The sequence below is a fragment of the Catharus ustulatus genome, chromosome 4 (assembly GCF_009819885.2).
Source record: "Catharus ustulatus isolate bCatUst1 chromosome 4, bCatUst1.pri.v2, whole genome shotgun sequence".
In the NCBI taxonomy this organism is placed as follows: Eukaryota; Metazoa; Chordata; class Aves; order Passeriformes; family Turdidae; genus Catharus; species Catharus ustulatus.
In genome coordinates, this window is record NC_046224.1 from 76667255 (window position 1) to 76695231 (window position 27977).

Below are 27977 nucleotides of genomic sequence, written 5' to 3' on the forward strand. Positions count from 1 at the left end.
AACAGCCCAAGCCTGGAGGTGGAGATGACCCTCGAGACACCAAGGGGGTTCCTCCATCTGCAGGAAGCTGCCCCAAGAGAGCCCTCGACCACCACAAAGGGCTCTCTAATAGCAGGTGAGATCTTCCCAGGAGCTGTCGGAGGCACCCCCGGGGCTCTTGAGGGGTATCCCCAGGCCAGGCCATGGCCCCTGAGAGCAGCCTGGTCTCCGCTGCTTCAAAAACCCCTGTCTGCTTTGCAGCTGCTCCTGGGATCCCCCTGGGCGAAGCCTCGGGCTGTAGCCCCGGCCGTCCCCAGCAGCAGAGGACAGCCCACGACGCCGGGGACAGCGACGGTGCCGCCCTGCTCCGCTGCTCAGCGGCTCCTGCAGCCACCTCTGGGCCCTGCCCTGCCCCAGCTGTGCCGCTGTCCAGCCCGACGGCTGCCAGGCGGCGGCCGCTGCCCGGCGCGCAGCAGGAAGCAGGTGAGAGCAGGGTGGCCCGCGGCGGCTCGGCCCGCCTGACTGGCGGGCACTTGGGAGGGGGGCCCTGGGCGCAAGGCTGATGGCTGGCTCTTGGCCGCAGGGCAAAAGAAGCAGCTGCAGGAGCTGTACCAGCTGGGCCCGCAGCTGGGCAGCGGCGGCTTCGGCACCGTTTTCTCGGGCATCCGCCTCTCCGACAGGAGCCCGGTGAGTGGCTGCGACGGCCGGGCGTGGCAGGAGGGGCAGGGGCGGGGAGAGGCCGGGCTTGAGCTCAACCCTCCTCTCTCTCCATGGCTTGCAGGTGGCCATCAAACGCGTGGCCCGGGAGAGCGTCCTGCAGTGGGACGAGCTGGTGCGTGAGCGGGGCCAGCAGGACAGAGCGGGGCCGGGGCGGGCAGGGATAAGGCCGGAAGCTTCGGCAGTGGCAGGCGGGGGATGGCGGGGGGAGCGGGCAGTGGGCTCAGCGTGCCAGCCGGGGCCATGGCGGGCCTGGCGATGCCAGAGACCGGTGGTGGGGCCGGGCAGGGGGCACCTCCCAGGCATCCCCTGGGGCTTGGCAGGTAAGCCCAAGCAGCAGCGGGGCTGCCCGGGGGCAGGGCACTGGGCCATTCCAGGCAGGGAGGGGGCAGCGCAGCCACGAGGGCAGCATCAGATCTGCTGGAGGCATTGTCTTCCTCCTCACAGCCCGACGGCACCCGTGTTCCAATGGAGATCGTGCTGATGGAGAAGGTGGGCTCTGGCTTGCCACTACAGTCATCCAGCTCCTCGACTGGTTTGAGCTGCCTGACAGCTTCGTACTGGTCATGGAGCGTCCAGTGGCATCACAGGATCTCCTGCAGTTCCTGCTGGAGCAGGAGCTTCCTGTGCGAGGAGATGGCGCGCTGGCTTTTCCTGCCAGGTGCTGGAGGCCGTGCGGCACTGCACTGCCTGCGGCGTCCTGCACCGTGACATCAAGCCGCAGAACCTCCTCGTGGACCCGGAGAGTGGCGACCTGAAACTCATTGATTTCGGTTGCGGCACCTTCCTCCAAGAGCGACCCTTCACACGATTTGCCGGTGAGCTCAGAGCCTGGGCCCTGCTCCCAGTGCCAGGCACTGCACGGCCCCATTCTCTCCTAGGCAGCGGGGCACGACCTTCAGCCGGCTGCCAGCTGCTGTGCGTTTGGCACAGGGCAGATGCCGTGCCCAGAGCCGGCAGCCGGCCCTGCCCAGACAGAGGGGGCTGCAAAAGCCGGGCCCCGGCCCCTGGGCTTGCCTGGCCCGCAAGGCTGTGGGCTGCTCCGCTGGCCTCCTTTTCCTTGCAGAATGGTTTCTTGGCTTTGGCCAGTTGTCTGCGGGACGTGGGGTGGCCTGCGGGGGAGGTCGGGGCCACCGGCACGGGCCTTGCCTCAGCCAGAAGGCTGGCACGAGGCTCTGCAAGGCAGCGGCCTGCGCCTGGACAGCACTGCCTGTCTCCCCTAGGAACGCACGCGTACAGCCCACCCGAGTGGATCGTCCTTGGCTGCTACCACGGCCATTCGGCAACCATCTGGTCCCTGGGCGTGCTGCTGTACGTCATGGTCTGCGGGAGTCTCCCCTTCTGGGACGACCGCGACATCGTGTCGGGGCAGCTCTTCTTCGAGCACCAGGTCTCTCCAGGTTGGTATCCAGCCTCAAGAAGGCAGGCTGCGGCAGATGGCAGCGTGCAGCCCGGCCTGGCTCTCACGCAGCTCGGCGGGACGTCCATGTGCCCTCAAGGGCCGGCCGCAGGAGGCAACCCATGCCGACGGGCTCAGTGCGGCACGCGTGGCTGAAGGAGGTGGCCGTGTCCCGCTCTGCCGCTCTCCCCCTCTCACGGGGCACAGCGGCTTGGGTCCCACGGGCGCTGGGGGCAGCTGGGCAGGAGCTTTCTGCCACTGACCAGCGCTTTCTGCCTTCTCTCCCTAGAGTGCAAACATCTGATCCGCTGGTGTTTGGCCAAGCACCCCGCGGACAGGCCAGAGCTGGAAGAGATCTTCTGCCACCCTTGGGTGCGGGGCAGGCGTTTCTGATGCCTTGCCAGAACCTGTGCAGCACCCAGTTACCACGTCCCACGCAGGACCCCAAAAATAAAACAAGCACAAACCCATTCTGGGCTGTCAAGTCTGGTTCTTGTCAGCAGCTTCAGCTAAAGAAAGCTCCTGGACAAAGGGGGAATCCCAGGGCTGCCTTCAATCTTCTTCAAGCTTCCCACGCCTTTCCTTCAGCATGGTAACTTTGTGTCTTCCAGCACAGGCCGAGGGGTAGCAGGGCCTTAAACAAGCCAAGAAATGCAACAGTGAAACAAGCGCTGTCCTTTCAAGCTGATGTGCCCACGCCCTGTCTCCTGAAGTGAAACAAGAGAGGCCTCTGGCTGCATTCCAAGGGCCAGCAGTTGCCAGGGGCAGAGGCATTTGCTCTGCTAGCAAAGCTGGGAGAAGAACCAGAAGCAACAAAAGGTCATTTCATGTTGAGCCCTGATGACTCCTTCCTTCCTTCCTTCCTTCCTTCCTTCCTTCCTTCCTTCCTTCCTTCCTTCCTTCCTTCCTTCCTTCCTTCCTTCCTTCCTTCCTTCCTTCCTTCCTTCCTTCCTTCCTTCCTTCCTTCCTTCCTTCCTTCCTTCCTTCCTTCCTTCCTTCCTTCCTTCCTCTCTTTCCTTCCTTCCTCTCTTTCCTTCTTTGCAGGCTTCTTGGCTCGTGGCAGGCCTTTCTTCCTCCCCTGGGAGCCTCCTCACAGTAAGGGGGAAGCCCCCCCACCCAGCCCAGGACTCACCAGCTCAGCCCCCCGCAAGAGGCAGGCCGCTGCCCGAGCCCCACGTGCCCTGTGCCAAGTGGGGATTGGCGACCGTCCTGGCCACAGCAACAACAAATCCATCGAGGTTCACACCTCTGACAAGAGGAAAAGGGCCAGCAGAACCTCAGCTTGGGCCGTGAGGAGAGCTGACTTCAGGCTGCAAGGTCCCCGGGGAAAATGTTTTGCAAGGTGCTGGGCTCCATCAGTGCTGCTCTCTTTTGAAACATCACCTCCTAAGGGCACACGAGCCGGCCATTTCCACATGTCGGAAGCCCAGCAGGCGAGGCAGAAGGCTGCCTTGCCTGAACAGGCAACTTCTCTGGGAAAAAGCATGGACAAGGAAGCTGTGTGCCCTGTGCAATCCAGGTCAGGAGAAGAATACACAGATGCTTCTTGCCACTGTGGGGGGAAAGCTGGTGTGGTGAAAGCTCAACTGGAGATGCAGGTGGCCAGAAATAAAAAGAGGGGGGGGGAACAACCAAAAGGATATTTTAAAACACGTTGATGGGAAAAAACGTTGTAGAAAGACCATCACCCCCTTGCAGGATGTGGATGGCCACTTGACCAACAGGGACAGAGACACGGTACAGGTGTTTCACAAATTCTTTGCCTTTGTTTCATGCCTTCTTTGCCTCCGTCTTCAACACTCATCCATCCCTCCCTTTGATGCCTTCAGTTTTAGCTTTCACATTTTTCAAGTTCTGTACTGCCTTTGTGTGTAGCTCTGAACTTCACCTAAAGCTCTCGTCACAGTTTTGTTAGACAAAACAGTCCTTTTCCAGCCTGAGAACCAAGGACACCCTTGCAGCTTCTGGCCCAAAAGTGTAAACAGTGGCCGACTGGAAGAAAGCAATCTGGGAGGAGGGAACTTCATAAGCTGAAGCTTGCAATTAGGACAATTAACCCCGAAGAATGGCAATAGAACCTAAACTTACAAAAGTGTGAAAACCTGTGATGGGTCAGTCCATCTTGCATCCATCTTGGCTTAGAGCCACAGCCAGGCTCTTGTGCTGGCCCAAGGTGTATCCTTTGAAGGCCTTTGAATAAAGACCGACTTGATTCCTTGAACAATGTCCAGCCTCTGTTGCAGGCAGCCTCTCCGAGGCTCCACCTTCCCAGTGGGAAAACATTGCACTGTACCAAGGGACACTGCAAGGCCCTTGAAGAGAGCAAGCCCTGCTCAGCAGAAAGCAAAGCAACCCCTATGTTTGATCCACAGCATTCCCACGCAAACGCAACACGTGCCAGCTCTTGGGAAGAAAGAAACCTTCTGGCAGACAAAACCAGAGCAGTGGAGGCACCAGTGAGTGCTCCTTAGCGAAAGTCTGATGTATTTAGAGCAGAGGCACTGCAGAGGTCAGTGAACCGCTAACAAAAATCTCTCCCTGCCCTCGACAGCCAGCTCAGGAGAGCTCCCAAGAGACAGAGAAACTTCAATTCCCTTTGTCTCTGCAGGATCTGCTCAGGCACAGAGTGCTGGGGTGTTTCCAGTTGGGAACGCTGCAGTGTCCTGGGAGCCGTGGGCTTGACACTGCTGGCAGCAGCACTCCTCCTGGTAAGCCACTTGCTCCAGGGAACGATTCATTGCCAACGGGCTTGTTGCATTTTGGGGCTACGCGAGTGGCGTGAGGAACACAACAATAAGTTCCTTTGTGTAATGGAGAAGGAAAAAGCCCTTTCTTGAAAGAAACACTGCACTTTTTATACAATGGTTCATGGAGCGAGGATAGACATGATCTGATTGGTTTGAGGAAGGCAACACCTCTTGAAAATGTGCTTTTATGGAAAACATCATGTCTCCAGCAGGTGTTTAATGACTGTTATCCTTTCTTGTCCTTGAGAATCCTGAGAACAGGCTGCTTTCTTGATTCCCAGCAGTATCCTAAATGACACGGGCTGAGCTCCCGTTCTTACTTCCAGGCTCCTTGCTTCCACGCTTTCTCTGGCCACGTGCATCTTCAGCCATGAGCCGGTTCCGCTGATCCCTGAGGCGGGGCGGGGCGGTTGTGACGGCACAAAGGGGCTGAGCGCTGGCGTGAGGCGGGGCTGTGATGTCCTGGCCGCAGCACTGTGACATCACCGCACTGCCGCTATAGAAGCCAGGCTAGCAGCCGCAGCTGCCAGTGCAGTCGAGATGGGACGCGCCGGAGCCATGAGTGACGGTGACGTGCCAATGATTGCGCTTGTCCTGCTGCTGGCCACCGTGGCTGTCTGCTGGGCCCTTGGCCACTGGCAACCGTGGAGGTGGCAGACACGGAGACGGAAGCGCATCAAGCGCCCCGCGGTCAGGCCCAGAGGCTCCCGGAGGAAGCCAGGAGCCCGTGTGGCTCCCGGGTCCTCCAGGCCTCGGGCCGCCCCTCGCAAGCGGCCACGTGCTCCCGCGAACCCCCTGGGCAGCCCCTGCAGCTGCGGCCCCTTGGTGGCCGTGGCCCAGGAGCTGCAGGATCTGATGCTGCTGCTCTGGGATCGCAATGGGGCACGTGCGCCGCTCTACTCTGGGATGTGGCAGGCCTTGTGGAGGGAACTGGAAGAGCTGGTAAAGCGAGGCCACCTGGCCCGCTGTGGCTCATCCGGCCCCTCAGGAAGCCCCCATCCCTTTGAGAGGCCTCAGTCCACGCCTGCGAGAGCCTCAGCCCTTGCAAGGATGGCACAGCAGCGGAGAGCCGCCATCCATGCAGGGGCCTCAGGCTGTCAGAGACCCTCCATCCTGCCAGCAGCCTCTGCTATCTCTGACAGCCTCCATCCCCCGCAGAGGCGCAGGGAGACCTGTCAGCCGGCGGAAGGTGCAGAGCCCGTGGACAGGTCTCCCAGCTCCCTTGGACTCACGGGCGCAACCCTGACTGTTGACGTGGCCAGGGAAGGCCCAGAAGTCCAAATGGGAGCCCAGCCCGAGCGAGGGGAGCCTTCTCAGGAGAAGCTGGCGGAGCAGCAAGCATGCTGGAGCCGGCAGTTGCCGGCCCACAGCTGCCAGGACGCTGTGCCGGTTGTGGCAGCTGGCAACAGCCCAAGCCTGGAGGTGGAGATGACCCTCGAGACACCAAGGGGGTTCCTCCATCTGCAGGAAGCTGGCCCAAGAGAGCCCTCGACCACCACAAAGGGCTCTCGAATAGCAGGTGAGATCTGCCCAGGAGCTGTCTGAGGCTCCCCCGGGGCTCTTGAGGGCCATTCCCAGGCCAGGCCAGGGCCCCTGAGAGCAGCCTAGTCTCTCTCGGCTGCTTCAAAAACCCCTGTCTGCTTTGCAGCTGCTCCTGGGACCCCCCTGTGCAAAGCCTCGGGCTGTAGCCCCGGCCGTCCTCAACAGCGGAGTGCAGCCCACAATGCCGGGGACAGCGATGGTGCCGCCCTGCTCCGCTGCTCATCGGCTCCTGCAGCCACCTCTGGGTGCTGCCCTGCCCCAGCTGTGCCGCCGGCCAGCCCGACGGCTGCCAGGCGGCAGCCACTGCCCGGCGCGCAGCAGGAAGCAGGTGAGAGCAAGGTGGCCCGCGGCGGCTTGGCCCGCCTGACTGGCGGGCGCTTGGGAGGAGGGCCCTGGGCACAAGGCTGATGGCTGGCTCTTGGCTGCAGGGCAAAAGAAGCAGCTGCAGGAGCTGTACCAGCTGGGCCCGCAGCTGGGCAGCGGCGGCTTCGGCACCGTTTTCTCGGGCATGCGCCTCTCCGACGGGAGCCCGGTGAGTGGCCGCGACGGCCGGGCGTGGCAGGAGGGGCAGGGGCGTGACAGGGGCAGGGAGGGGCAAGGAGGGGCAGGGCTTGAGCTCAACCCCCCTCTCTCAATGGCTTGCAGGTGGCCATCAAACGCGTGGCCCGGGAGAGCGTCCTGCAGTGGGACGAGCTGGTGCGTGAGCGGGGCCAGCAGGACAGAGCGGGCCGGGGCGGGCAGGGATAAGGCCAAAGCTTTGGCAGTGGCAGGCGGGGGATGGCGGGGGGAGCGGGCATGGGCTCAGCGTGCCAGCTGGGCCATGGCGGGCCTGGCGATGCCAGAGACCGGTGGTGGGGCCGGGCAGGGGGCACCTCCCAGGCATCCCCTGGGGCTTGGCAGGTAACCCAAGCAACAGCGGGGCTACCCGGGGGCAGGCACTGGGCCGTTCCAGGCAGGGGGCAGCGCAGCCACAGGGCAGCATCAGATCTGCTGGAGGCATTGTCTCCTCCTCACAGCCGGACGGCACCCGTGTTCCAATGGAAATCGTGCTGATGGAGAAGGTGGGCTCTGGCTGCCACTACATCATCCAGCTCCTCGACTGGTTTGAGCTGCCTGACAGCTTCGTGCTGGTCATGGAGCGTCCAGTGGCATCACAGGATCTCCTGCAGTTCCTGCTGGAGCAGGAGCTCCTGTGCGAGGAGATGGCGCGCTGGCTTTTCTGCCAGGTGCTGGAGGCCGTGCGGCACTGCACCGCCTGCGGCGTCCTGCACCGTGACATCAAGCCCGAGAACCTCCTCGTGGACCCGGAGAGTGGCGACCTGAAACTCATTGATTTCGGTTGCGGCACCTTCCTCCAAGAGCGACCCTTCACACGATTTGCCGGTGAGCTCAGAGCCTGGGCCCTGCTCCCAGTGCCAGGCACTGCACGGCCCCATTCTCTCCTAGGCAGCGGGGCACGACCTTCAGCCGGCTGCCAGCTGCTGTGCGTTTGGCACAGGGCAGATGCCGTGCCCAGAGCCGGCAGCCGGCCCTGCCCAGACAGAGGGGGCTGCAAAAGCCGGGCCCCGGCCCCTGGGCTTGCCTGGCCCGCAAGGCTGTGGGCTGCTCCGCTGGCCTCCTTTTCCTTGCAGAATGGTTTCTTGGCTTTGGCCAGTTGTCTGCGGGACGTGGGGTGGCCTGCGGGGGAAAGTCGGGGCCACCGGCACGGGCCTTGCCTCAGCCAGAAGGCTGGCACGAGGCTCTGCAAGGCAGCGGCCTGCGCCTGGACAGCACTGCCTGTCTCCCCTAGGAACGCACGCGTACAGCCCACCCGAGTGGATCGCCATTGGCTGCTACCATGGCCATTTGGCAACCATCTGGTCCCTGGGCGTGCTGTTGTACGTCATGGTCTGCGGGAGTCTCCCATTCTGGGACGATTGTGACACCGTGTCGGGGCAGCTCTTCTTTGGGCACCAGGTCTCTCCAGGTTGGTATCCAGCCTCAAGAAGGCAGGCTGCGGCAGATGGCAGCGTGCAGCCCGGCCTGGCTCTCACGCAGCTCGGCGGGACGTCCATGTGCCCTCAAGGGCCGGCCGCAGGAGGGCAACCCATGCCGACGGGCTCAGTGCGGCACGCGTGGCTGAAGGAGGTGGCCGTGTCCCGCTCTGCCGCTCTCCCCCTCTCACGGGGCACAGCGGCTTGGGTCCCACGGGCGCTGGGGGCAGCTGGGCAGGAGCTTTCTGCCACTGACCAGCGCTTTCTGCCTTCTCTCCCTAGCGTGTGAAGATCTGATCCGCTGGTGTTTGGCCAAGCACCCTGCGGACAGGCCGGAGCTGGAGGACATCTTGTGCCACCCTTGGGTGCGGGGCGGGCGTTTTTGATGCCTTGCCGGATCCTCTGCAGCACCCAGTTACCACGTCCCACGCAGGACCCAAATAATAAAACAACCACAAACCCATTGCGGGGTGTCAAGTCTGGTCCTTGTCAGCAGCTTCAGCTAAAGAAACCTCTTGGGAAAAGGGGTAGTCCAAGTGCTCCCTTCAGCCTTCTTCAAGCTTTCGACACCTTTCCTCAAGCATGGTGCCTTTGTGTCTTCGGGCACGGGCTGTAGTGCAGGTAGGAAGGGCTTTAACAAGCCAAAGAATGCAACAGTGAAACAACAGCTGTCCTTTCAAGCTGATGCGACCACTTGGGTGTCTCCTGAAGTGAAACAAGGGAGGGCTCTGTGTGCATTCCAATGGCCAGGAGGTGGCAGGGACAGAGACGTTGCTCTGCTAGCAAAGCTGGGAGAAGAACCAGAAGCAACAAAAGGTCATTTCATGTTGAGCCCTGATGACCCCTCCTTCCTTCCTTCCTTCCTTCCTTCCTTCCTTCCTTCCTTCCTTCCTTCCTTCCTTCCTTCCTTCCTTCCTTCCTTCCTTCCTTCCTTCCTTCCTTCCTTCCTTCCTTCCTTCCTTCCTTCCTTCCTTCCTTCCTTCCTTCCTTCCTTCCTTCCTTCCTTCCTTCCTTCCTTCCTTCCTCTCTTTCCTTCCTTCCTCTCTTTCCTTCTTTGCAGGCTTCTTGGCTCGTGGCAGGCCTTTCTTCCTCCCCTGGGAGCCTCCTCACAGTAAGGGGGAAGCCCCCCCACCCAGCCCAGGACTCACCAGCTCAGCCCCCCGCAAGAGGCAGGCCGCTGCCTGAGCCCCACGTGCCCTGTGCCAAGTGGGGATTGGCGACCGTCCTGGCCACAGCAACAACAAATCCATCGAGGTTCACACCTCTGACAAGAGGAAAAGGACCAGCAGAACCTCAGCTTGGGCCGTGAGGAGAGCTGACTTCAGGCTGCAAGGTCCCCAGGGAAAATGTTTTGCAAGGTGCTGGGCTCCATCAGTGCTGCTCTCTTTTGAAACATCGCCTCCTAAGGGCACACGAGCCGGCCATTTCCACATGTCGGAAGCCCAGCAGGCGAGGCAGAAGGCTGCCTTGCCTGAACAGGCAACTTCTCTGGGAAAAAGCATGGACAAGGAAGCTGTGTGCCCTGTGCAATCCAGGTCAGGAGAAGAATACACAGATGCTTCTTGCCACTGTGGGGGGAAAGCTGGTGTGGTGAAAGCTCAACTGGAGATGCAGGTGGCCAGAAATAAAAAGAGGGGGGGGAACAACCAAAAGGATATTTTAAAACACGTTGATGGGAAAAAACGTTGTAGAAAGACCATCACCCCCTTGCAGGATGTGGATGGCCACTTGACCAACAGGGACAGAGACACGGTACGGGTGTTTCACGAATTCTTTGCCTTTGTTTCATGCCTTCTTTGCCTCCGTCTTCAACACTCATCCATCCCTCCCTTTGATGCCTTCAGTTTTAGCTTTCATATTTTTCAAGTTTTGTACTGCCTTTGTGTGTAACTCTGAACTTCACCTAAAGCTCTCGTCACAGTTTTGTTAGACAAAACAGTCCTTTTCCAGCCTGAGAACCAAGAACACCCTTGCAGCTTCCGACCCAAAAGTGTAACCAAGGGTGAACTGAAGAAAGCAATCTGGGAGGAGGGAACATCATAACCTGAAGCTGTAATAGGACAATTAACCCCGAAGAATGGCAATGAACCTAAACTTACCAACAGTGTGAAAACCTGTGACGGGTCGTCCATCTTACATCCATCTTGGCTAGAGCCACAGCCAGGCTCTTGTGCTGGCCCAAGGTGTATCCTTTGAAGGCCTTTGAATAAAGACCAACTTGATTCCTTTAACGATGTCCAGCCTCTGTTGCAGGCAGCCTCTCCGAGGCTCCACCTTCCCAGTGGAAAACATTGCACTTGTACCAAGGGACACTGCAAGGCCCTTGAAGAGAGCAAGCCCTGCTCAGCACAAAGCAAAGCAACCCCTGGGTTTGATTCCCAGCATTCCCATGTAAACACAACACGTGCCAGCTCTTGGGAAGAAAGAAACCTTCTGGCAGACAAAACCAGAGCAGTGGAGGCACCGTGAGTGCTCCTTAGCGAAGTCTGATGTATTTAGAGCAGAGGCACTGCAGAGGTCAGTGAACCGCTAACAAAAATCTCTCCCTGCCCTCGACAGCCAGCTCAGGAGAGCTCCCAAGAGACAGAGAAACTTCAAGTTCCCTTTGTCTCTGCAGGATCTGCTCAGGCACAGAGTGCTGGGGTGTTTCCAGTTGGGAACGCTGCAGTGTCCTGGGAGCCGTGGGCTTGACACTGCTGGCAGCAGCACTCCTCCTGGTAAGCCACTTGCTCCAGGGAACGATTCATTGCCAACGGGCTTGTTGCATTTTGGGGCTACGCGAGTGGCGTGAGGAACACAACAATAAGTTCCTTTGTGTAATGGAGAAGGAAAAAGCCCTTTCTTGAAAGAAACACTGCACTTTTTATACAATGGTTCATGGAGCGAGGATAGACATGATCTGATTGGTTTGAGGAAGGCAACACCTCTTGAAAGCGTGCTTTTATGGAAAACATCATGTCTCCAGCAGGTGTTTAATCACTGTTATCCTTTCTTGTCCTTGAGAATCCTGAGAACAGGCTGCTTTCTTGATTCCCAGCAGTATCCTAAATGACACGGGCTGATCTCCCAGTCTTACTTCCAGGCTCCTTGCTTTCAGGCTTTCTCTGGTCATGTGCATCTTCAGCCATGAGCCGGTTCCGCTGATCCCTGAGGCAGGGCGGGGCTGTGACGGCACAAAGGGGCTGAGCGCTGGCGTGAGGCGGGGCTGTGATGTCCTGGCCGCAGCACTGTGACATCACTGCACTGCTGCTATAGAAAGCCAGGGCTAGCAGCCGCAGCTGCCAGTGCAGTCGAGATGGGACGCGCCGGAGCCATGCAGTGACGGTGACGTCGCAATGATTGCAGCTTGTCCTGCTGCTGACCACCGTGGCTGTCTGCTGGGCCCTTGGCCACTGGCAACCACGTGAGGTGGCAGACAAGGAGACCGAAAGCGCAGGCAAGCGCCCCTGCGGTCATGGCCCAGAGTCTCCCGGAGGAAGCCAGGAGCCCATGTGGCTCCCGGGTCCTCCAGGCCTCGGGCCGCCCCTCGCAAGCGGCCACGTGCTCCCGCGAACCCCCTGGGCAGCCCCTGCAGCTGCGGCCCCTTGGTGGCCGTGGCCCAGGAGCTGCAGGATCTGATGCTGCTGCTCTGGGATCGCAATGGGGCACGTGTGCCGCTCTACTCTGGGATGTGGCAGGCCTTGTGGAGGGAACTGGAAGAGCTGGTGAAGCGAGGCCACCTGGCCCGCTGTGGCTCGTCCAGCCCTACAGGAAGCCCCCATCCCTTTGAGAGGCCTCAGCTCCACGCCTGCGAGAGCCTCAGCCCTTGCAAGGATGGCACAGCAGCGGAGAGCCGCCATCCATGCAGGGGCCTCAGGCTGTCAGAGACCCTCCATCCTGCCAGCAGCCTCTGCTATCTCTGACAGCCTCCATCCCTCGCAGAGGCGCAGGGAGACCTGTCAGCCGGTGGAAGGTGCAGCGCCTGTGGACAGGTCTCCCAGCTCCCTTGGACTCACGGGCGCAACCCTGACTGTTGGCGTGGCCAGGGAAGGCCCAGAAGTCCAAATGGGAGCCCAGCCCGAGCCAGGGGAGCCTTCTCAGGAGAAGCTGGCGGAGCAGCAAGCATGCTGGAGCCGGCAGTTGCCGGCCCACAGCTGCCAGGACGCTGTGCCGGTTGTGGCAGCTGGCAACAGCCCAAGCCTGGAGGTGGAGATGACCCTCGAGACACCAAGGGGGTTCCTCCATCTGCAGGAAGCTGGCCCCAAGAGAGCCCTCGACCACCACAAAGGGCTCTCGAATAGCAGGTGAGATCTGCCCAGGAGCTGTCTGAGGCTCCCCCGGGGCTCTTGAGGGCCATTCCCAGGCCAGGCCAGGGCCCCTGAGAGCAGCCTAGTCTCTCTCGGCTGCTTCAAAAACCCCTGTCTGCTTTGCAGCTGCTCCTGGGACCCCCCTGTGCAAAGCCTCGGGCTGTAGCCCCGGCCGTCCTCAACAGCGGAGTGCAGCCCACAATGCCGGGGACAGCGATGGTGCCGCCCTGCTCCGCTGCTCATCGGCTCCTGCAGCCACCTCTGGGTGCTGCCCTGCCCCAGCTGTGCCGCCGGCCAGCCCGACGGCTGCCAGGCGGCAGCCACTGCCCGGCGCGCAGCAGGAAGCAGGTGAGAGCAAGGTGGCCCGCGGCGGCTTGGCCCGCCTGACTGGCGGGCGCTTGGGAGGAGGGCCCTGGGCACAAGGCTGATGGCTGGCTCTTGGCTGCAGGGCAAAAGAAGCAGCTGCAGGAGCTGTACCAGCTGGGCCCGCAGCTGGGCAGCGGCGGCTTCGGCACCGTTTTCTCGGGCATGCGCCTCTCCGACGGGAGCCCGGTGAGTGGCCGCGACGGCCGGGCGTGGCAGGAGGGGCAGGGGCGTGACAGGGGCAGGGAGGGGCAAGGAGGGGCAGGGCTTGAGCTCAACCCCCCTCTCTCAATGGCTTGCAGGTGGCCATCAAACGCGTGGCCCGGGAGAGCGTCCTGCAGTGGGACGAGCTGGTGCGTGAGCGGGGCCAGCTGGGCAGAGGGGGCGGGGGGGGGCTGGTATACGGCAAATGCTTTGGCTGTGGCCGGGGGGGGATGGCGGGGGGAGCGGGCATGGGCTCAGCGTGCCAGCTGGGCCATGGCGGGCCTGGCGATGCCAGAGACCGGTGGTGGGCCCGGGCAGGGGGCACCTCCCAGGCATCCCCTGGGGCTTGGCAGGTAACCCAAGCAACAGCGGGGCTACCCGGGGGCAGGCACTGGGCCGTTCCAGGCAGGGGGGCAGCGCAGCCACAGGGCAGCATCAGATCTGCTGGAGGCATTGTCTCCTCCTCACAGCCGGACGGCACCCGTGTTCCAATGGAAATCGTGCTGATGGAGAAGGTGGGCTCTGGCTGCCACTACATCATCCAGCTCCTCGACTGGTTTGAGCTGCCTGACAGCTTCGTGCTGGTCATGGAGCGTCCAGTGGCATCACAGGATCTCCTGCAGTTCCTGCTGGAGCAGGAGCTCCTGTGCGAGGAGATGGCGCGCTGGCTTTTCTGCCAGGTGCTGGAGGCCGTGCGGCACTGCACCGCCTGCGGCGTCCTGCACCGTGACATCAAGCCCGAGAACCTCCTCGTGGACCCGGAGAGTGGCGACCTGAAACTCATTGATTTCGGTTGCGGCACCTTCCTCCAAGAGCGACCCTTCACACGATTTGCCGGTGAGCTCAGAGCCTGGGCCCTGCTCCCAGTGCCAGGCACTGCACGGCCCCATTCTCTCCTAGGCAGCGGGGCACGACCTTCAGCCGGCTGCCAGCTGCTGTGCGTTTGGCACAGGGCAGATGCCGTGCCCAGAGCCAGCAGCCGGCCCTGCCCAGACAGAGGGGGCTGCAAAAGCCGGGCCCCGGCCCCTGGGCTTGCCTGGCCCGCAAGGCTGTGGGCTGCTCCGCTGGCCTCCTTTTCCTTGCAGAATGGTTTCTTGGCTTTGGCCAGTTGTCTGCGGGATGTGGGGTGGCCTGCAGGGAAAGTTGGGGCCACCGGCACGGGCCTTGCCTCAGCCAGAAGGCTGGCACGAGGCTCTGCAAGGCAGTGACCTGTGCCTGGACAGCACTGCCTATCTCCCCTAGGAATACACGGGTACAGCCCACCCGAGTGGATCGCCCTTGGCTGCTACCACGGCCATTCGGCAACCATCTGGTCCCTGGGCGTGCTGCTGTACGTCATGGTCTGCGGGAGTCTCCCCTTCTGGGACGACCGCGACATCGTGTCGGGGCAGCTCTTCTTCGAGCACCAGGTCTCTCCAGGTTGGTATCCAGCCTCAAGAAGGCAGGCTGCGGCAGATGGCAGCGTGCAGCCCGGCCTGGCTCTCACGCAGCTCGGCGGGACGTCCATGTGCCCTCAAGGGCCGGCCGCAGGAGGCAACCCATGCCGACGGGCTCAGTGCGGCACGCGTGGCTGAAGGAGGTGGCCGTGTCCCGCTGTGCCGCTCTCCCCCTCTCACGGGGCACAGCGGCTTGGGTCCCACGGGCGCTGGGGGCAGCTGGGCAGGAGCCTTCTGCCACTGACCGGCGCTTTCTGCCTTCTCTCCCCAGCGTGTGAAGATCTGATCCGCTGGTGTTTGGCCAAGCACCCTGCGGACAGGCCGGAGCTGGAGGACATCTTGTGCCACCCTTGGGTGCGGGGCGGGCATTTTTGATGCCTTGCCGGATCCTCTGCAGCACCCAGTTACCACGTCCCACGCAGGACCCAAATAATAAAACAACCACAAACCCATTGCGGGGTGTCAAGTCTGGTCCTTGTCAGCAGCTTCAGCTAAAGAAACCTCTTGGGAAAAGGGGTAGTCCAAGTGCTCCCTTCAGCCTTCTTCAAGCTTTCGACACCTTTCCTCAAGCATGGTGCCTTTGTGTCTTCGGGCACGGGCTGTAGTGCAGGTAGGAAGGGCTTTAACAAGCCAAAGAATGCAACAGTGAAACAACAGCTGTCCTTTCAAGCTGATGCGGCCACTTGGGTGTCTCCTGAAGTGAAACAAGGGAGGGCTCTGGCTGCATTCCAAGGGCCAGCAGTTGCCAGGGGCAGAGGCATTTGCTCTGCTAGCAAAGCTGGGAGAAGAACCAGAAGCAACAAAAGGTCATTTCATGTTGAGCCCTGATGACCCCTCCTTCCTTCCTTCCCGCCACCCTTCCTTCCTACCTTCCTTCCTTCCTCCCTTCCTTCTTCCTCCGTTCTTTCCTTGATTCTTTCCTTCCTTCCTTCCTTCCTTCCTTCCTTCCTTCCTTCCTTCCTTCCTTCCTTCCTTCCTTCCTTCCTTCCTTCCTTCCTTCCTTCCTTCCTTCCTTCCTTCCTTCCTTCCTTCCTCTCTTTCCTTCCTTCCTCTCTTTCCTTCTTTGCAGGCTTCTTGGCTCGTGGCAGGCCTTTCTTCCTCCCCTGGGAGCCTCCTCACAGTAAGGGGGAAGCCCCCCCACCCAGCCCAGGACTCACCAGTTCAGCCCCCCGCAAGAGGCAGGCCGCTGCCTGAGCCCCACGTGCCCTGAGCCAAGTGGGGATTGGCGACCGTCCTGGCCACAGCAACAACAAATCCATCGAGGTTCACACCTCTGACAAGAGGAAAAGGGCCAGCAGAACCTCAGCTTGGGCCGTGAGGAGAGCTGACTTCAGGCTGCAAGGTCCCCGGGGAAAATGTTTTGCAAGGTGCTGGGCTCCATCAGTGCTGCTCTCTTTTGAAACATCGCCTCCTAAGGGCACACGAGCCGGCCATTTCCACATGTCGGAAGCCCAGCAGGCGAGGCAGAAGGCTGCCTTGCCTGAACAGGCAACTTCTCTGGGAAAAAGCATGGACAAGGAAGCTGTGTGCCCTGTGCAATCCAGGTCAGGAGAAGAATACACAGATGCTTCTTGCCACTGTGGGGGGAAAGCTGGTGTGGTGAAAGCTCAACTGGAGATGCAGGTGGCCAGAAATAAAAAGAGGGGGGGGAACAACCAAAAGGATATTTTAAAACACGTTGATGGGAAAAAACGTTGTAGAAAGACCATCACCCCCTTGCAGGATGTGGATGGCCACTTGACCAACAGGGACAGAGACACGGTACAGGTGTTTCACAAATTCTTTGCCTTTGTTTCATGCCTTCTTTGCCTCCGTCTTCAACACTCATCCATCCCTCCCTTTGATGCCTTCAGTTTTAGCTTTCACATTTTTCAAGTTCTGTACTGCCTTTGTGTGTAGCTCTGAACTTCACCTAAAGCTCTCGTCACAGTTTTGTTAGACAAAACAGTCCTTTTCCAGCCTGAGAACCAAGGACACCCTTGCAGCTTCTGGCCCAAAAGTGTAAACAGTGGCCGAGGGAAGAAAGCAATCTGGGAGGAGGGAACTTCATAAGCTGAAGCTGCAATTGGACAATTAACCCCAAGAATGGCAATAGACCTAAACTTCAAAAGTGTGAAAACCTGTGATGGGTCATCCATCTTGCATCCATCTTGGTTAGAGCCACAGCCAGGCTCTTGTGCTGGCCAAGGTGTATCCTTTGAAGGCCTTTGAATAAACACCGACTTGATTCCTTGAACAATGTCCAGCCTCTGTTGCAGGCAGCCTCTCCGAGGCACCACCTTCCCAGTGGGAAACATTGCATTGTACCAAGGGACACTGCAAGGCCCTTGAAGAGAGCAAGCCCTGCTCAGCAGAAAGCAAAGCAACCCCTATGTTTGATCCACAGCATTCCCACGCAAACGCAACACGTGCCAGCTCTTGGGAAGAAAGAAACCTTCTGGCAGACAAAACCAGAGCAGTGGAGGCACCGTGAGTGCTCCTTAGCGAAGTCTGATGTATTTAGAGCAGAGGCACTGCAGAGGTCAGTGAACCGCTAACAAAAATCTCTCCCTGCCCTCGACAGCCAGCTCAGGAGAGCTCCCAAGAGACAGAGAAACTTCAATTGCCTTTGTCTCTGCAGGATCTGCTCAGGCACAGAGTGCTGGGGTGTTTCCAGTTGGGAACGCTGCAGTGTCCTGGGAGCCGTGGGCTTGACACTGCTGGCAGCAGCACTCCTCCTGGTAAGCCACTTGCTCCAGGGAACGATTCATTGCCAACGGGCTTGTTGCATTTTGGGACTATGTGAGCGACGTGAGAAATGCAACAATAAGTTCCTTCGTGTAATGGAGAAGGAAAAAGCCCTTTCTTGAAAGAAACACTGCACTTTTTATACAATGGTTCATGGAGCGAGGATAGACATGATCTGATTGGTTTGAGGAAGGCAACACCTCTTGAAAATGTGCTTTTATGGAAAACATCATGTCTCCAGCAGGTGTTTAATGACTGTTATCCTTTCTTGTCCTTGAGAATCCTGAGAACAGGCTGCTTTCTTGATTCCCAGCAGTATCCTAAATGACACGGGCTGAGCTCCCGTTCTTACTTCCAGGCTCCTTGCTTCCAGGCTTTCTCTGGCCACGTGCATCTTCAGCCATGAGCCGGTTCCGCTGATCCCTGAGGCGGGGCGGGGCTGTGACGGCACAAAGGGGCTGAGCGCTGGCGTGAGGCGGGGCTGTGATGTCCTGGCCGCAGCACTGTGACATCACCGCACTGCCGCTATAGAAGCCAGGCTAGCAGCCGCAGCTGCCAGTGCAGTCGAGATGGGACGCGCCGGAGCCATGAGTGACGGTGACGTCCTGATGATTGCGCTTGTCCTGCTGCTGGCCACCGTGGCTGTCTGCTGGGCCCTTGGCCACTGGCAACCACGGAGGCGGCAGACAGGGTCACCAAAGCGCAGGAAGCGCCCCGCAGTGCGCTCCAGAGGCTCCCGGAGGAAGGCAGGAGCCCCTGTGGCTCCCAGGTCCTCCAGGCCTCGGGCCGCCCCTCGCAAGCGGCCACGTGCTCCCGCGAGCCCCCTGGGCAGCCCCTGCAGCTGCGGCCCCTTGGTGGCCGTGGCCCAGGAGCTGCAGGATCTGATGCTGCTGCTCAGGGATGGCAATGGGGCATGCGCGCCGCTCTACTCAGGGATGTGGCAGGCCTTGTGGAGGGAACTGGCGGAGCTGGTGAAGCGAGGCCACCTGGGCCGCTGTGGCTCGTCCGGCTCCCCAGGAGGCCCCCATCCCTGTGAGAGGCCTCGCTCCACCACTGCGAGAGCCTCAGCCCTTGCAAGGATGGCACAGCAGCGGAGACCCGCCATCCATGCAGGGGCCTCAGGCTGTCAGAGACCCTCCATCCTGTCAGCAGCCTCTGCTATCTCTGACAGCCTCCATCCCTTGCAGAGGCACAGGGAGACCTGTCAGCCTGTGGAAGGGGCAGAGCCCGGGGACAGGTCTCCCAGCTCCCTTGGACTCACGGGCGCAGCCCTGACTGTTGACGTGGCCAGGGAAAGCCCACAAGTCCAAATGGGAGCCCAGCCCGAGGCAGGGGAGCCTTGTGAGGAGCAGCTGGTGGAGCAGCAAGCGTCCTGGAGCCAGCAGTTGCCGGCCCACTGCTGCCAGGACGCTGTGCCAGGTGTGGCAGCTGGCAACAGCCCAAGCCTGGAGGTGGAGATGACCCTCGAGACACCAAGGGGGTTCCTCCATCTGCAGGAAGCTGCCCCAAGAGAGCCCTCGACCACCACAAAGGGCTCTCTAATTGCAGGTGAGATCTGCCCAGGAGCTGTCGGAGGCACCCCCGGGGCTCTTGAGGGGCATTCCCCAGGCCAGGCCAGGGCCCCTGAGAGCAGCCTAGGTCTCTCCGCTGCTTCAAAAACCCCTGTCTTCTTTGCAGTTGCTCCTGGGATCCCCCTGGGTCAAGCCTCGGGCTGTAGCCCCGGCCGTCCTCAACAGCGGAGTGCAGCCCACGACACCGGGGACAGCGACGGTGCCGCCCTGCTCCACTGCTCAGCGGCTCCTGCAGCCACCTCTGGGCCCTGCCCTGCCCCAGCTGTGCCGCTGGCCAGCCCGACGGCTGCCAGGTGGCGGCTGCTGTCCGGCGCGCAGCAGGAAGCAGGTGAGAGCAAGGTGGCCCGCGGCGGCTCGGCCCGCCTGACTGGCGGGCGCTTGGGAGGAGGGCCCTGGGCACAAGGCTGATGGCTGGCTCTTGGCTGCAGGGCAAAAGAAGCAGCTGCAGGAGCTGTACCAGCTGGGCCCGCAGCTGGGTAGCGGCGGCTTCGGCACCGTTTTCTCGGGCATGCGCCTCTCCGACGGGAGCCCGGTGAGTGGCCGCGACGGCCGGGCGAGGCAGGAGGGGCAGGGGCGTGACAGGGGCAGGGAGGGGCAAGGAGGGGCCGGGCTTGAACTCAACCCCCCTCTCTCCATGGCTTGCAGGTGGCCATCAAAGGCGTGGCCCGGGAGAGCGTCCTGCAGTGGGACGAGCTGGTGCGTGAGCGGGGCCAGCAGGGACAGAGCGGGGCCGGGGCGGGCAGGGATAAGGCCGGAAGCTTCGGCAGTGGCAGGCGGGGGATGGCGGGGGGAGCGGGCAGTGGGCTCAGCGTGCCAGCCGGGGCATGGCGGGCCTGGCGATGCCAGAGACCGGTGGTGGGGCCGGGCAGGGGGCACCTCCCAGGCATCCCCTGGGGCTTGGCAGGTAAGCCCAAGCAAGCAGGGGGGCTGCCCGGGGGCAGGGCACTGGGCCATTCCCAGGCAGGGAGGGGGCAGCGCAGCCAGAGGGCAGCATCAGAGCCTGCTGGAGGCATTGTCTTCCTCCTCACAGCCCGACGGCACCCGTGTTCCCATGGAGATCGTGCTGATGGAGAAGGTGGGCTCTGGCTTGCCACTACGTCATCCAGCTCCTCGACTGGTTTGAGCTGCCTGACAGCTTCCGTGCTGGTCATGGAGCGTCCAGTAGGCATCACAGGGATCTCCTGCAGTTCCTGCTGGAGCAGGAGCTCCTGTGCGAGGAGATGGCGCGCTGGCTTTTCTGCCAGGTGCTGGAGGCCGTGCGGCACTGCACCTGCCTGCGGCGTCCTGCACCGTGACATCAAGCCCGAGAACCTCCTCGTGGACCCGGAGAGTGGCGACCTGAAACTCATTGACTTTCGGTTGCGGCACCTTCCTCCAAGAGCGACCCTTCACACGATTTGCCGGTGAGCTCAGAGCCTGGGCCCTGCTCCCAGTGCCAGGCACTGCACGGCCCCATTCTCTCCTAGGCAGCGGGGCACGACCTTCAGCCGGCTGCCAGCTGCCTGTGCGTTTGGCACAGGGCAGATGCCGTGCCCAGAGCCGGCAGCCGGCCCTGCCCAGACAGAGGGGGCTGCAAAAGCCGGGCCCGGCCCCTGGGCTTGCCTGGCCCGCAAGGCTGTGGGCTGCTCCGCTGGCCTCCTTTTCCTTGCAGGAATGGTTTCTTGGCTTTGGCCAGTTGTCTGGGGGAGGTGGGGTGGCCTGCGGGGGAAGTTGAGGCTGCCGGCCGTGGCCCCTGCCTCAGGCAGGAGGCTGGGCCAGAGCTCTGCAAGGCAGCGGCCTGCGCCTGGACATCACCGCCTGTCTCCCCTAGGAACACACGTGTACAGCCCACCCGAGTGGATCGTCCTTGGCTGCTACCTACGGCCATTCGGCAACCATCTGGTCCCTGGGTGTGCTGTTGCATGTCATGGTCTGCGGGAGCCTCCCATTCTGGAACGACTGTGACATCGTGTCGGGGCAGCTCTTCTTTGGGCACCAGGTCTCTCCAGGGTGGTATCCAGGCTCATGAAGGCAGGCTATGGCAGATGGCCGGGCGCAGCCCGGCGTGGCCCTCACGCAGCTCGGCGGGACGTCCGATGTGCCCTCAAGGGCCGGCCGCAGGAGGTGGCCCTGTGCCGACGGGCTCAGTGCAGCACGCGTGGCTGAAGGAGGTGGCCGTGTCCCGCTGTGCCGCTCTCCCCCTCTCACGGGGCACAGCGGCTTGGGTCCCACGGGCGCTGGGGGCAGCTGGGCAGGAGCTTTCTGCCACTGACCGGCGCTTTCTGCCTTCTCTCCCCAGAGTGCAAACATCTGATCCGCTGGTGTTTGGCCAAGCACCCCGCGGACAGGCCAGAGCTGGAAGAGATCTTCTGCCACCCTTGGGTGCGGGGCAGGCGTTTCTGATGCCTTGCCAGAACCTGTGCAGCACCCAGTTACCACGTCCCACGCAGGACCCCAAAAATAAAACAAGCACAAACCCATTCTGGGCTGTCAAGTCTGGTTCTTGTCAGCAGCTTCAGCTAAAGAAAGCTCCTGGACAAAGGGGGAATCCCAGGGCTGCCTTCAGCCTTCTTCAAGCTTCCCACGCCTTTCCTTCAGCATGGTAACTTTGTGTCTTCCAGCACAGGCCGAGGGGTAGCAGGGCCTTAAACAAGCCAAGAAATGCAACAGTGAAACAAGCGCTGTCCTTTCAAGCTGATGCGGCCACTTGGGTGTCTCCTGAAGTGAAACAAGGGAGGGCTCTGTGTGCATTCCAAGGGCCAGGAGGTGGCAGGGACAGAGACGTTGCTCTGCTACCAAAGCTGGGAGAAGAACCAGAAGCACCAAAAGGTCATTTTGCACTGAGCCCTGATGACCTCTTCCTCTTTCTTTCCCTCAAATCGGCGGCGACTGCAGGCAAATGCAGGCCAGGCCTCGTGGCTCATGGCAGACCCTTCTTCCTCCCCAGGGAGCCTCCTCACAGTAAGGGGGGAGCTCCCCCCCAGCCCAGGACTCACCAGCTCAGCCCCCACCAGAGGCAGGCCACTGCCTGAGCCCCACGTGCCCTGAGCCAAGTGGGGATTGGCGGCCGTCCTGGCCACAGCGACAACAAATCCTTTGAGGTTCACACCTCTGACAAGAGTAAAAGGGCCAGCAAAACCTCACCTCAGGCCCTGAGGAGAGAAGGCTTCAGTCTGCAAGGTCCCCGGGGAAAATGTTTTGCAAGGTGCTGGGCTCCATCAGTGCTGCTCTCTTTTGAAACATCACCTCCTAAGGGCACACGAGCCGGCCATTCCCACATGTCGGAAGCCCAGCAGGCGAGGCAGAAGGCTGCCTTGCCTGAACAGGCAACTTCTCTGGGAAAAAGCATGGAAAAGTAAGCTGTGTGCCCTGTGCAATCCAGGTCAGGAGAAGAATACACAGATGCTTCTTGCCACTGTGGGGGGAAAGCTGGTGTGGTGAAAGCTCAACTGGAGATGCAGGTGGCCAGAAATAAAAAGAGGGGGGGAACAACCAAAAGGGTGTTTTAAAACACGTTGATGGGAAAAAACGTTGTAGAAAGACCATCACCCCCTTGCAGGATGTGGATGGTCACTTGACAAACAGGGACAGAGACACGGTACGGGTGTTTCACGAATTCTTTGCCTTTGTTTCATGCCTTCTTTGCCTCTGTCTTCAACACTCATCCCTCCCTTTGATGCCTTCAGTTTTAGCTTTCATATTTTTCAAGTTCTGTACTGCCTTTGTGCGTAACTCTGCACTTCATCTAAAGCTCTCGTCACAGTTTTGTTAGACAAAACATTTCTTTTCCAACCTGAGAACCAAGGACACCTTTGCAGCTTCTGGCCCAAAAGTGTAAACAAGTGGCGAACTGAAGAAAGCAATCTGGGAGGAGGGAACATTCATAAGCCTGAAGCTGTAATTAGGACAATTAACCCCAAGAATGGCAATAGACCTAAACTTATCAACGTGTGAAAACCTGTGACTGGTCGTCCATTTTGGGTCCATCTGGGCTAGAGTCATGGCCAGGCTCTTGTGCTGGCCAAGGTGTATCCTTTGAAGGCTTTTGAATAAAGAACCAGTTGATTCCTTAAACACTGTCCAGCCTCTGTTGCAGGCAGCCTGTTGGAGGCATGGCTTCCCCAGCAGAAGACATTGCACTGTGCCAAGGGACACTGCAAAGTCCTTGAAGAGGGCAAGCCCTGCTCAGCACAAAGCAAAGCACCCCCTGTGTTTGATGCACAGCATTCCCACGCAAACACAACACGTGCCAGCTCTTGGGAAGAAAGAAACCTTCTGGCAGACAAAACCAGAGCAGTGGAGGCACCATGAGCGCTCTTTAGCAAAGCCTGATGTATTTAGAGCAGAGGCACTGCAGAGGCCAGTGAGCTTCTAACAAAAATCTCTCTCTGCCCTCGACAGCCAGCTCAGGAGAGCTCCCCAGAGACAGAGAAACTTCAACTGCCTTTGTCTCTGGAGGATCTGCTCAGGCACAGAGTGCTGGGGTGTTTCCAGTTGGGAACGCTGCAGCGTCCTGGGAGCCGTGGGCTCGGCACTGCTGGCAGCAGCGCTCCTCCTGATATGCCACTTGCTCCAGGGAACGATTCACTGCCAACAGGCTTGTCGCATTTTGGGGCTACGTGAGCGGTGTGAGGAATGCAACAATAAGTTCCTTCGTGTAACGGAGAGGGAAAAAGCCCTTTATTGAAAGAAACACTACACTTTTTCTATAATGGTTCATGGAGCGAGGATAAACATGATCTGATTGGTTTGAGGAAGGCAACATCTCTTGAAAACATGCTTTTATGAGAAACATCACGTCTCCAGCAGGTGTTTAATCACTGTTATCCTTTCTTGTCCTTGAGAATCCTGAGAACAGGCTGCTTTCTGGATTCCCAGCAGTATCCTAAATGACACGGGCTGAGCTCCCAGTCTTACTTCCAGGCTCCTTGCTTCCAGGCTTTCTCTGACCACGTGCATCTTCAGCCATGAGCCGGTTCCGCTGATCCCTGGGGCAGGGCGGGGCTGTGACGGCACAAAGGGGCTGAGCGCTGGCGTGAGGTGGGGCTGTGATGTCCTGGCCGCAGCACTGTGACATCAGTGTGCTGGTGCTAGAAAAGCCGGGCCAGCAGCCACAGCTGCCAGTGCAGTCGCGATGGGACGCGCCGGAGCCACCAGTGACGGTGACGTCGCAATGATTGCACTTGTCCTGCTGCTGACCACCGTGGCTGTCTGCTGGGCCCTTGGCCACTGGCAACCACGGAGGCGGCAGACAAGGACACCAAAACGCAGGAAGCGCCCTGCGGTCTGGCCCAGAGTCTCCCGGAGGAAGCCAGGAGCCCCTGTGGCTCCCAGGTCCTCCAGGCCTCGGGCCGCCCCTCGTAAGCGGCCACGTGCTCCCGCGAGCCCCCTGGGCAGCCCCTGCAGCTGCGGCCCCTTGGTGGCCGTGGCCCAGGAGCTGCAGGACCTGATGCTGCTGCTGCTCAGGGATGGCAAGGGGACGCGTGCGCCGCTCTACTCAGGGATGTGGCAGGCCTTGTGGAGGGAACTGGCGGAGCTGGTGAAGCGAGGCCACCTGGGCCGCTGTGGCTCGTCCGGCTCCCCAGGAGGCCCCCATCCCTGTGAGAGGCCTCGCTCCACCACTGCGAGAGCCTCAGCCCTTGCAAGGATGGCACAGCAGCGGAGACCCGCCATCCATGCAGGGGCCTCAGGCTGTCAGAGACCCTCCATCCTGTCAGCAGCCTCTGCTATCTCTGACAGCCTCCATCCCTTGCAGAGGCACAGGGAGACCTGTCAGCCTGTGGAAGGGGCAGAGCCCGGGGACAGGTCTCCCAGCTCCCTTGGACTCACGGGCGCAAGCCCTGACTGTTGACGTGGCCAGGGAAAGGCCCACAAGTCCAAATGGGAGCCCAGCCCGAGCGAGGGGAGCCTTGTCGAGGAGCAGCTGGTGGAGCAGCAAGCGTCCTGGAGCCAGGCAGTTGCCGGCCCACATGCTGCCAGGACGCTGTGCCAGGTGTGGCAGCTGGCAACAGCCCAAGCCTGGAGGTGGAGATGACCCTCGAGACACCAAGGGGGTTCCTCCATCTGCAGGAAGCTGCCCCAAGAGAGCCCTCGACCACCACAAAGGGCTCTCTAATAGCAGGTGAGATCTTCCCAGGAGCTGTCGGAGGCACCCCCGGGGCTCTTGAGGGGCATTCCCCAGGCCAGGCCAGGGCCCCTGAGAGCAGCCTAGTCTCTCTCGGCTGCTTCAAAAACCCCTGTCTGCTTTGCAGCTGCTCCTGGGACCCCCCTGGGCGAAAGCCTCGGGCTGTAGCCCCGGCCGTCCTCAAGCAGCGGAGTGACAGCCCACGACTGCCGGGGACAGCGATGGTGCCGCCCTGCTCCGCTGCTCATCGGCTCCTGCAGCCACCTCTGGGTGCCTGCCCTGCCCCAGCTGTGCCGCCTGTCCAGCCCGACGGCTGCCAGGCGGCAGGCCGCTGCCCGGCGCGCAGCAGGAAGCAGGTGAGAGCAAGGGTGGCCCGCGGCGGCTTCGGCCCGCCTGACTGGCGGGCAGCTTGGGAGGAGGGCCCTGGGCACAAGGCTGATGGCTGGCTCTTGGCCTGCAGGGCAAAAGAAGCAGCTGCAGGAGCTGTACCAGCTGGGCCCGCAGCTGGGCAGCGGCGGCTTCGGCACCGTTTTCTCGGGCATGCCGCCTCTCCGACAGGGAGCCCGGTGAGTGGCCTGCGACGGCCGGGCGTGGCAGGAGGGGCAGGGGCGTGACAGGGGCAGGGAGGGGCAAGGAGGGGCAGGGCTTGAGCTCAACCCCCCTCTCTCAATGGCTTGCAGGTGGCCATCAAACGCGTGGCCCGGGAGAGCGTCCTGCAGTGGGACGAGCTGGTGCGTGAGCGGGGCCAGCAGGGACAGAGCGGGCCGGGGCGGGCAGGGATAAGGCCAAAGCTTTGGCAGTGGCAGGCGGGGGATGGCGGGGGGAGCGGGCATGGGCTCAGCGTGCCAGCTGGGCCATGGCGGGCCTGGCGATGCCAGAGACCGGTGGTGGGGCCGGGCAGGGGGCACCTCCCAGGCATCCCCTGGGGCTTGGCAGGTAACCCAAGCAACAGCGGGGCTACCCGGGGGCAGGCACTGGGCCGTTCCAGGCAGGGGGGGCAGCGCAGCCACAGGGCAGCATCAGGCCTGTTGGAGGCATTGTCTCCTCCTCACAGCCCGACGGCACCCATGTTCCTCTGGAGATCGTGCTGATGGAGAAGGCAGGCTCTGGTTGCCACTACATCATCCAGCTCCTCGACTGGTTTGAGCTGCCTGACAGCTTCCTGCTGGTCATGGAGTGTCTGGAGGCATCGCAGGATCTCCTGCAGGTCCTGCTGGAGCAGGAGCTCCTGTGCGAGGAGATGGCGCGCTGGCTTTTCCTGCCAGGTGCTGGAGGCCGTGCGGCACTGCACCTGCCTGCGGCGTCCTGCACCGTGACATCAAGCCCGCAGAACCTCCTCGTGGACCCGGAGAGTGGCGACCTGAAGCTCATTCGACTTCGGTTGCGGCACCTTCCTCCAAGAGCGGACCCTTACACACGATTTGCCGGTGAGCTCAGAGCCTGGGCCCTGCTCCCAGTGCCAGGCACTGCACGGCCCCATTCTCTCCTAGGCATGCGGGGCACGGACCTTCAGCCGGCTGCCAGCTGCTGTGCGTTTGGCACAGGGCAGATGCCGTGCCCAGAGCCGGCATGCCGGCCCTGCCCAGACAGAGGGGGCTGCAAAAGCCGGGCCCGGCCCCTGGGCTTGCCTGGCCCGCAAGGCTGTGGGCTGCTCCGCTGGCCTCCTGTTTGCCTTGCAGAATGGTTTCTTGGCTTTGGCCAGTTGTCTGCGGGACGGTGGGGTGGCCTGCGGGGGAAGTCGGGGCCACCGGCACGGGCCCTTGCCTCAGGCCAGGAAGGCTGGCACGAGGCTCTGCAAGGCAGCGGCCTGCGCCTGGACAGCACTGCCTGTCTCCCCTAGGAACGCACGCGTACAGCCCACCCGAGTGGATCGTCCTTGGCTGCTACCTACGGCCATTCGGCAACCATCTGGTCCCTGGGCGTGCTTGCTGTACGTCATGGTCTGCGGGAGTCTCCCCTTCTGGGACGACCGCGACATCGTGTCGGGGCAGCTCTTCTTTCGAGCACCAGGTCTCTCCAGGTTGGTATCCAGCCTCAAGAAGGCAGGCTGCGGCAGATGGCAGCGTGCAGCCCGGCCTGGCTCTCACGCAGCTCGGCGGGACGTCCATGTGCCCTCAAGGGCCGGCCGCAGGAGGGCAACCCGTGCCGACGGGCTCAGTGCAGCACGCGTGGCTGAAGGAGGTGGCCGTGTCCCTGCTGTGCCGCTCTCCCACTCTCACGGGGCAGAGTGGTTCGTGTCCCACGGGCGCTGGGGGCAGCTGGGCAGGAGCCTTCTGCCACTGACCGGCGCTTTCTGCCTTCTCTCCCCAGCGTGTGAAGATCTGATCCGCTGGTGTTTGGCCAAGCACCCTGCGGACAGGCCGGAGCTGGAGGACATCTTGTGCCACCCTTGGGTGCGGGGCGGGCATTTTTGATGCCTTGCCGGATCCTCTGCAGCACCCAGTTACCACGTCCCACGCAGGACCCAAATAATAAAACAACCACAAACCCATTGCGGGGTGTCAAGTCTGGTCCTTGTCAGCAGCTTCAGCTAAAGAAACCTCTTGGGAAAAGGGGTAGTCCAAGTGCTCCCTTCAGCCTTCTTCAAGCTTTCGACACCTTTCCTCAAGCATGGTGCCTTTGTGTCTTCGGGCACGGGCTGTAGTGCAGGTAGGAAGGGCTTTAACAAGCCAAAGAATGCAACAGTGAAACAACAGCTGTCCTTTCAAGCTGATGCGGCCACTTGGGTGTCTCCTGAAGTGAAACAAGGGAGGGCTCTGTGTGCATTCCAAGGGCCAGGAGGTGGCAGGGACAGAGACGTTGCTCTGCTACCAAAGCTGGGAGAAGAACCAGAAGCACCAAAAGGTCATTTTGCACTGAGCCCTGATGACCTCTTCCTCTTTCTTTCCCTCAAATCGGCGGCAACTGCAGGCAAATGCAGGCCAGGCCTC

The 27977-nt window shown here is 61.1% G+C and overlaps 4 protein-coding genes across 5 annotated transcripts; all 4 read left to right on the top strand.

Annotated features, from left to right (window-relative positions):
- The first annotated feature begins 1 nt into the window (after position 1).
- On the top strand, positions 2 to 2566 carry LOC116994932 (serine/threonine-protein kinase pim-1-like). Its single transcript, XM_033056932.1, is given in 10 exon segments — positions 2 to 115; positions 241 to 462; positions 563 to 666; positions 761 to 811; positions 1144 to 1203; positions 1206 to 1310; positions 1312 to 1353; positions 1355 to 1514; positions 1920 to 2096; positions 2385 to 2566. Coding segments are annotated over 10 exon segments (1116 nt in total). The 5' UTR covers positions 2 to 24; the 3' UTR covers positions 2489 to 2566.
- A 2701-nt stretch (positions 2567 to 5267) lies between these two features.
- LOC116995508 (calcium-dependent protein kinase 27-like) lies at positions 5268 to 9028 on the top strand. Of its 2 annotated transcripts, XM_033058299.1 has the most exons (7): positions 5268 to 6361; positions 6491 to 6712; positions 6813 to 6916; positions 7030 to 7080; positions 7401 to 7767; positions 8174 to 8350; positions 8640 to 9028. In XM_033058299.1, the coding sequence occupies exons 1-7, from the start codon at positions 5383 to 5385 to the stop codon at positions 8741 to 8743; spliced, it is 2004 nt and encodes a 667-aa protein (XP_032914190.1). In that variant the 5' UTR covers positions 5268 to 5382; the 3' UTR covers positions 8744 to 9028. The 2 variants fall into 2 exon arrangements, with proteins under 2 accessions (XP_032914190.1, XP_032914191.1); XM_033058300.1 differs by lacking the exon at positions 7030 to 7080.
- A 760-nt stretch (positions 9029 to 9788) lies between these two features.
- LOC116995648 (serine/threonine-protein kinase pim-1-like) lies at positions 9789 to 15474 on the top strand. The gene is made up of 9 exons (XM_033058503.1): positions 9789 to 10109; positions 10769 to 10822; positions 10975 to 11074; positions 12770 to 12991; positions 13092 to 13195; positions 13309 to 13359; positions 13681 to 14047; positions 14453 to 14629; positions 14918 to 15474. The coding sequence occupies exons 1-9, from the start codon at positions 9789 to 9791 to the stop codon at positions 15019 to 15021; spliced, it is 1500 nt and encodes a 499-aa protein (XP_032914394.1). The 3' UTR covers positions 15022 to 15474.
- Positions 15475 to 17960: 2486 nt separating this feature from the next.
- Positions 17961 to 27938, top strand: LOC116995649 (calcium-dependent protein kinase 27-like). Its single transcript, XM_033058504.1, is given in 11 exon segments — positions 17961 to 18921; positions 19051 to 19272; positions 19373 to 19476; positions 19590 to 19640; positions 19975 to 20034; positions 20036 to 20212; positions 20214 to 20297; positions 20299 to 20347; positions 20755 to 20801; positions 20803 to 20932; positions 27358 to 27938. Coding segments are annotated over 11 exon segments (1989 nt in total). The 3' UTR covers positions 27462 to 27938.
- The last annotated feature ends 39 nt before the right edge of the window (positions 27939 to 27977 follow it).

Coding starts and splice junctions, on each gene's coding strand:
- LOC116995508 (XM_033058299.1), top strand. CDS start 5,383: ATGGGACGCGCCGGAGCCATGAGTGACGGTGACGTGCCAATGATTGCG. Junction 6,362..6,490: donor AAAGGGCTCTCGAATAGCAG/GTGAGATCTGCC, acceptor TCTGCTTTGCAG/CTGCTCCTGGGACCCCCCTG. Junction 8,351..8,639: donor TGGGCACCAGGTCTCTCCAG/GTTGGTATCCAG, acceptor TTCTCTCCCTAG/CGTGTGAAGATCTGATCCGC.
- LOC116995648 (XM_033058503.1), top strand. CDS start 9,789: ATGTCGGAAGCCCAGCAGGCGAGGCAGAAGGCTGCCTTGCCTGAACAG. Junction 10,823..10,974: donor ACCAGAGCAGTGGAGGCACC/GTGAGTGCTCCT, acceptor TTGTCTCTGCAG/GATCTGCTCAGGCACAGAGT. Junction 13,360..13,680: donor TCCTGCAGTGGGACGAGCTG/GTGCGTGAGCGG, acceptor TCCTCCTCACAG/CCGGACGGCACCCGTGTTCC.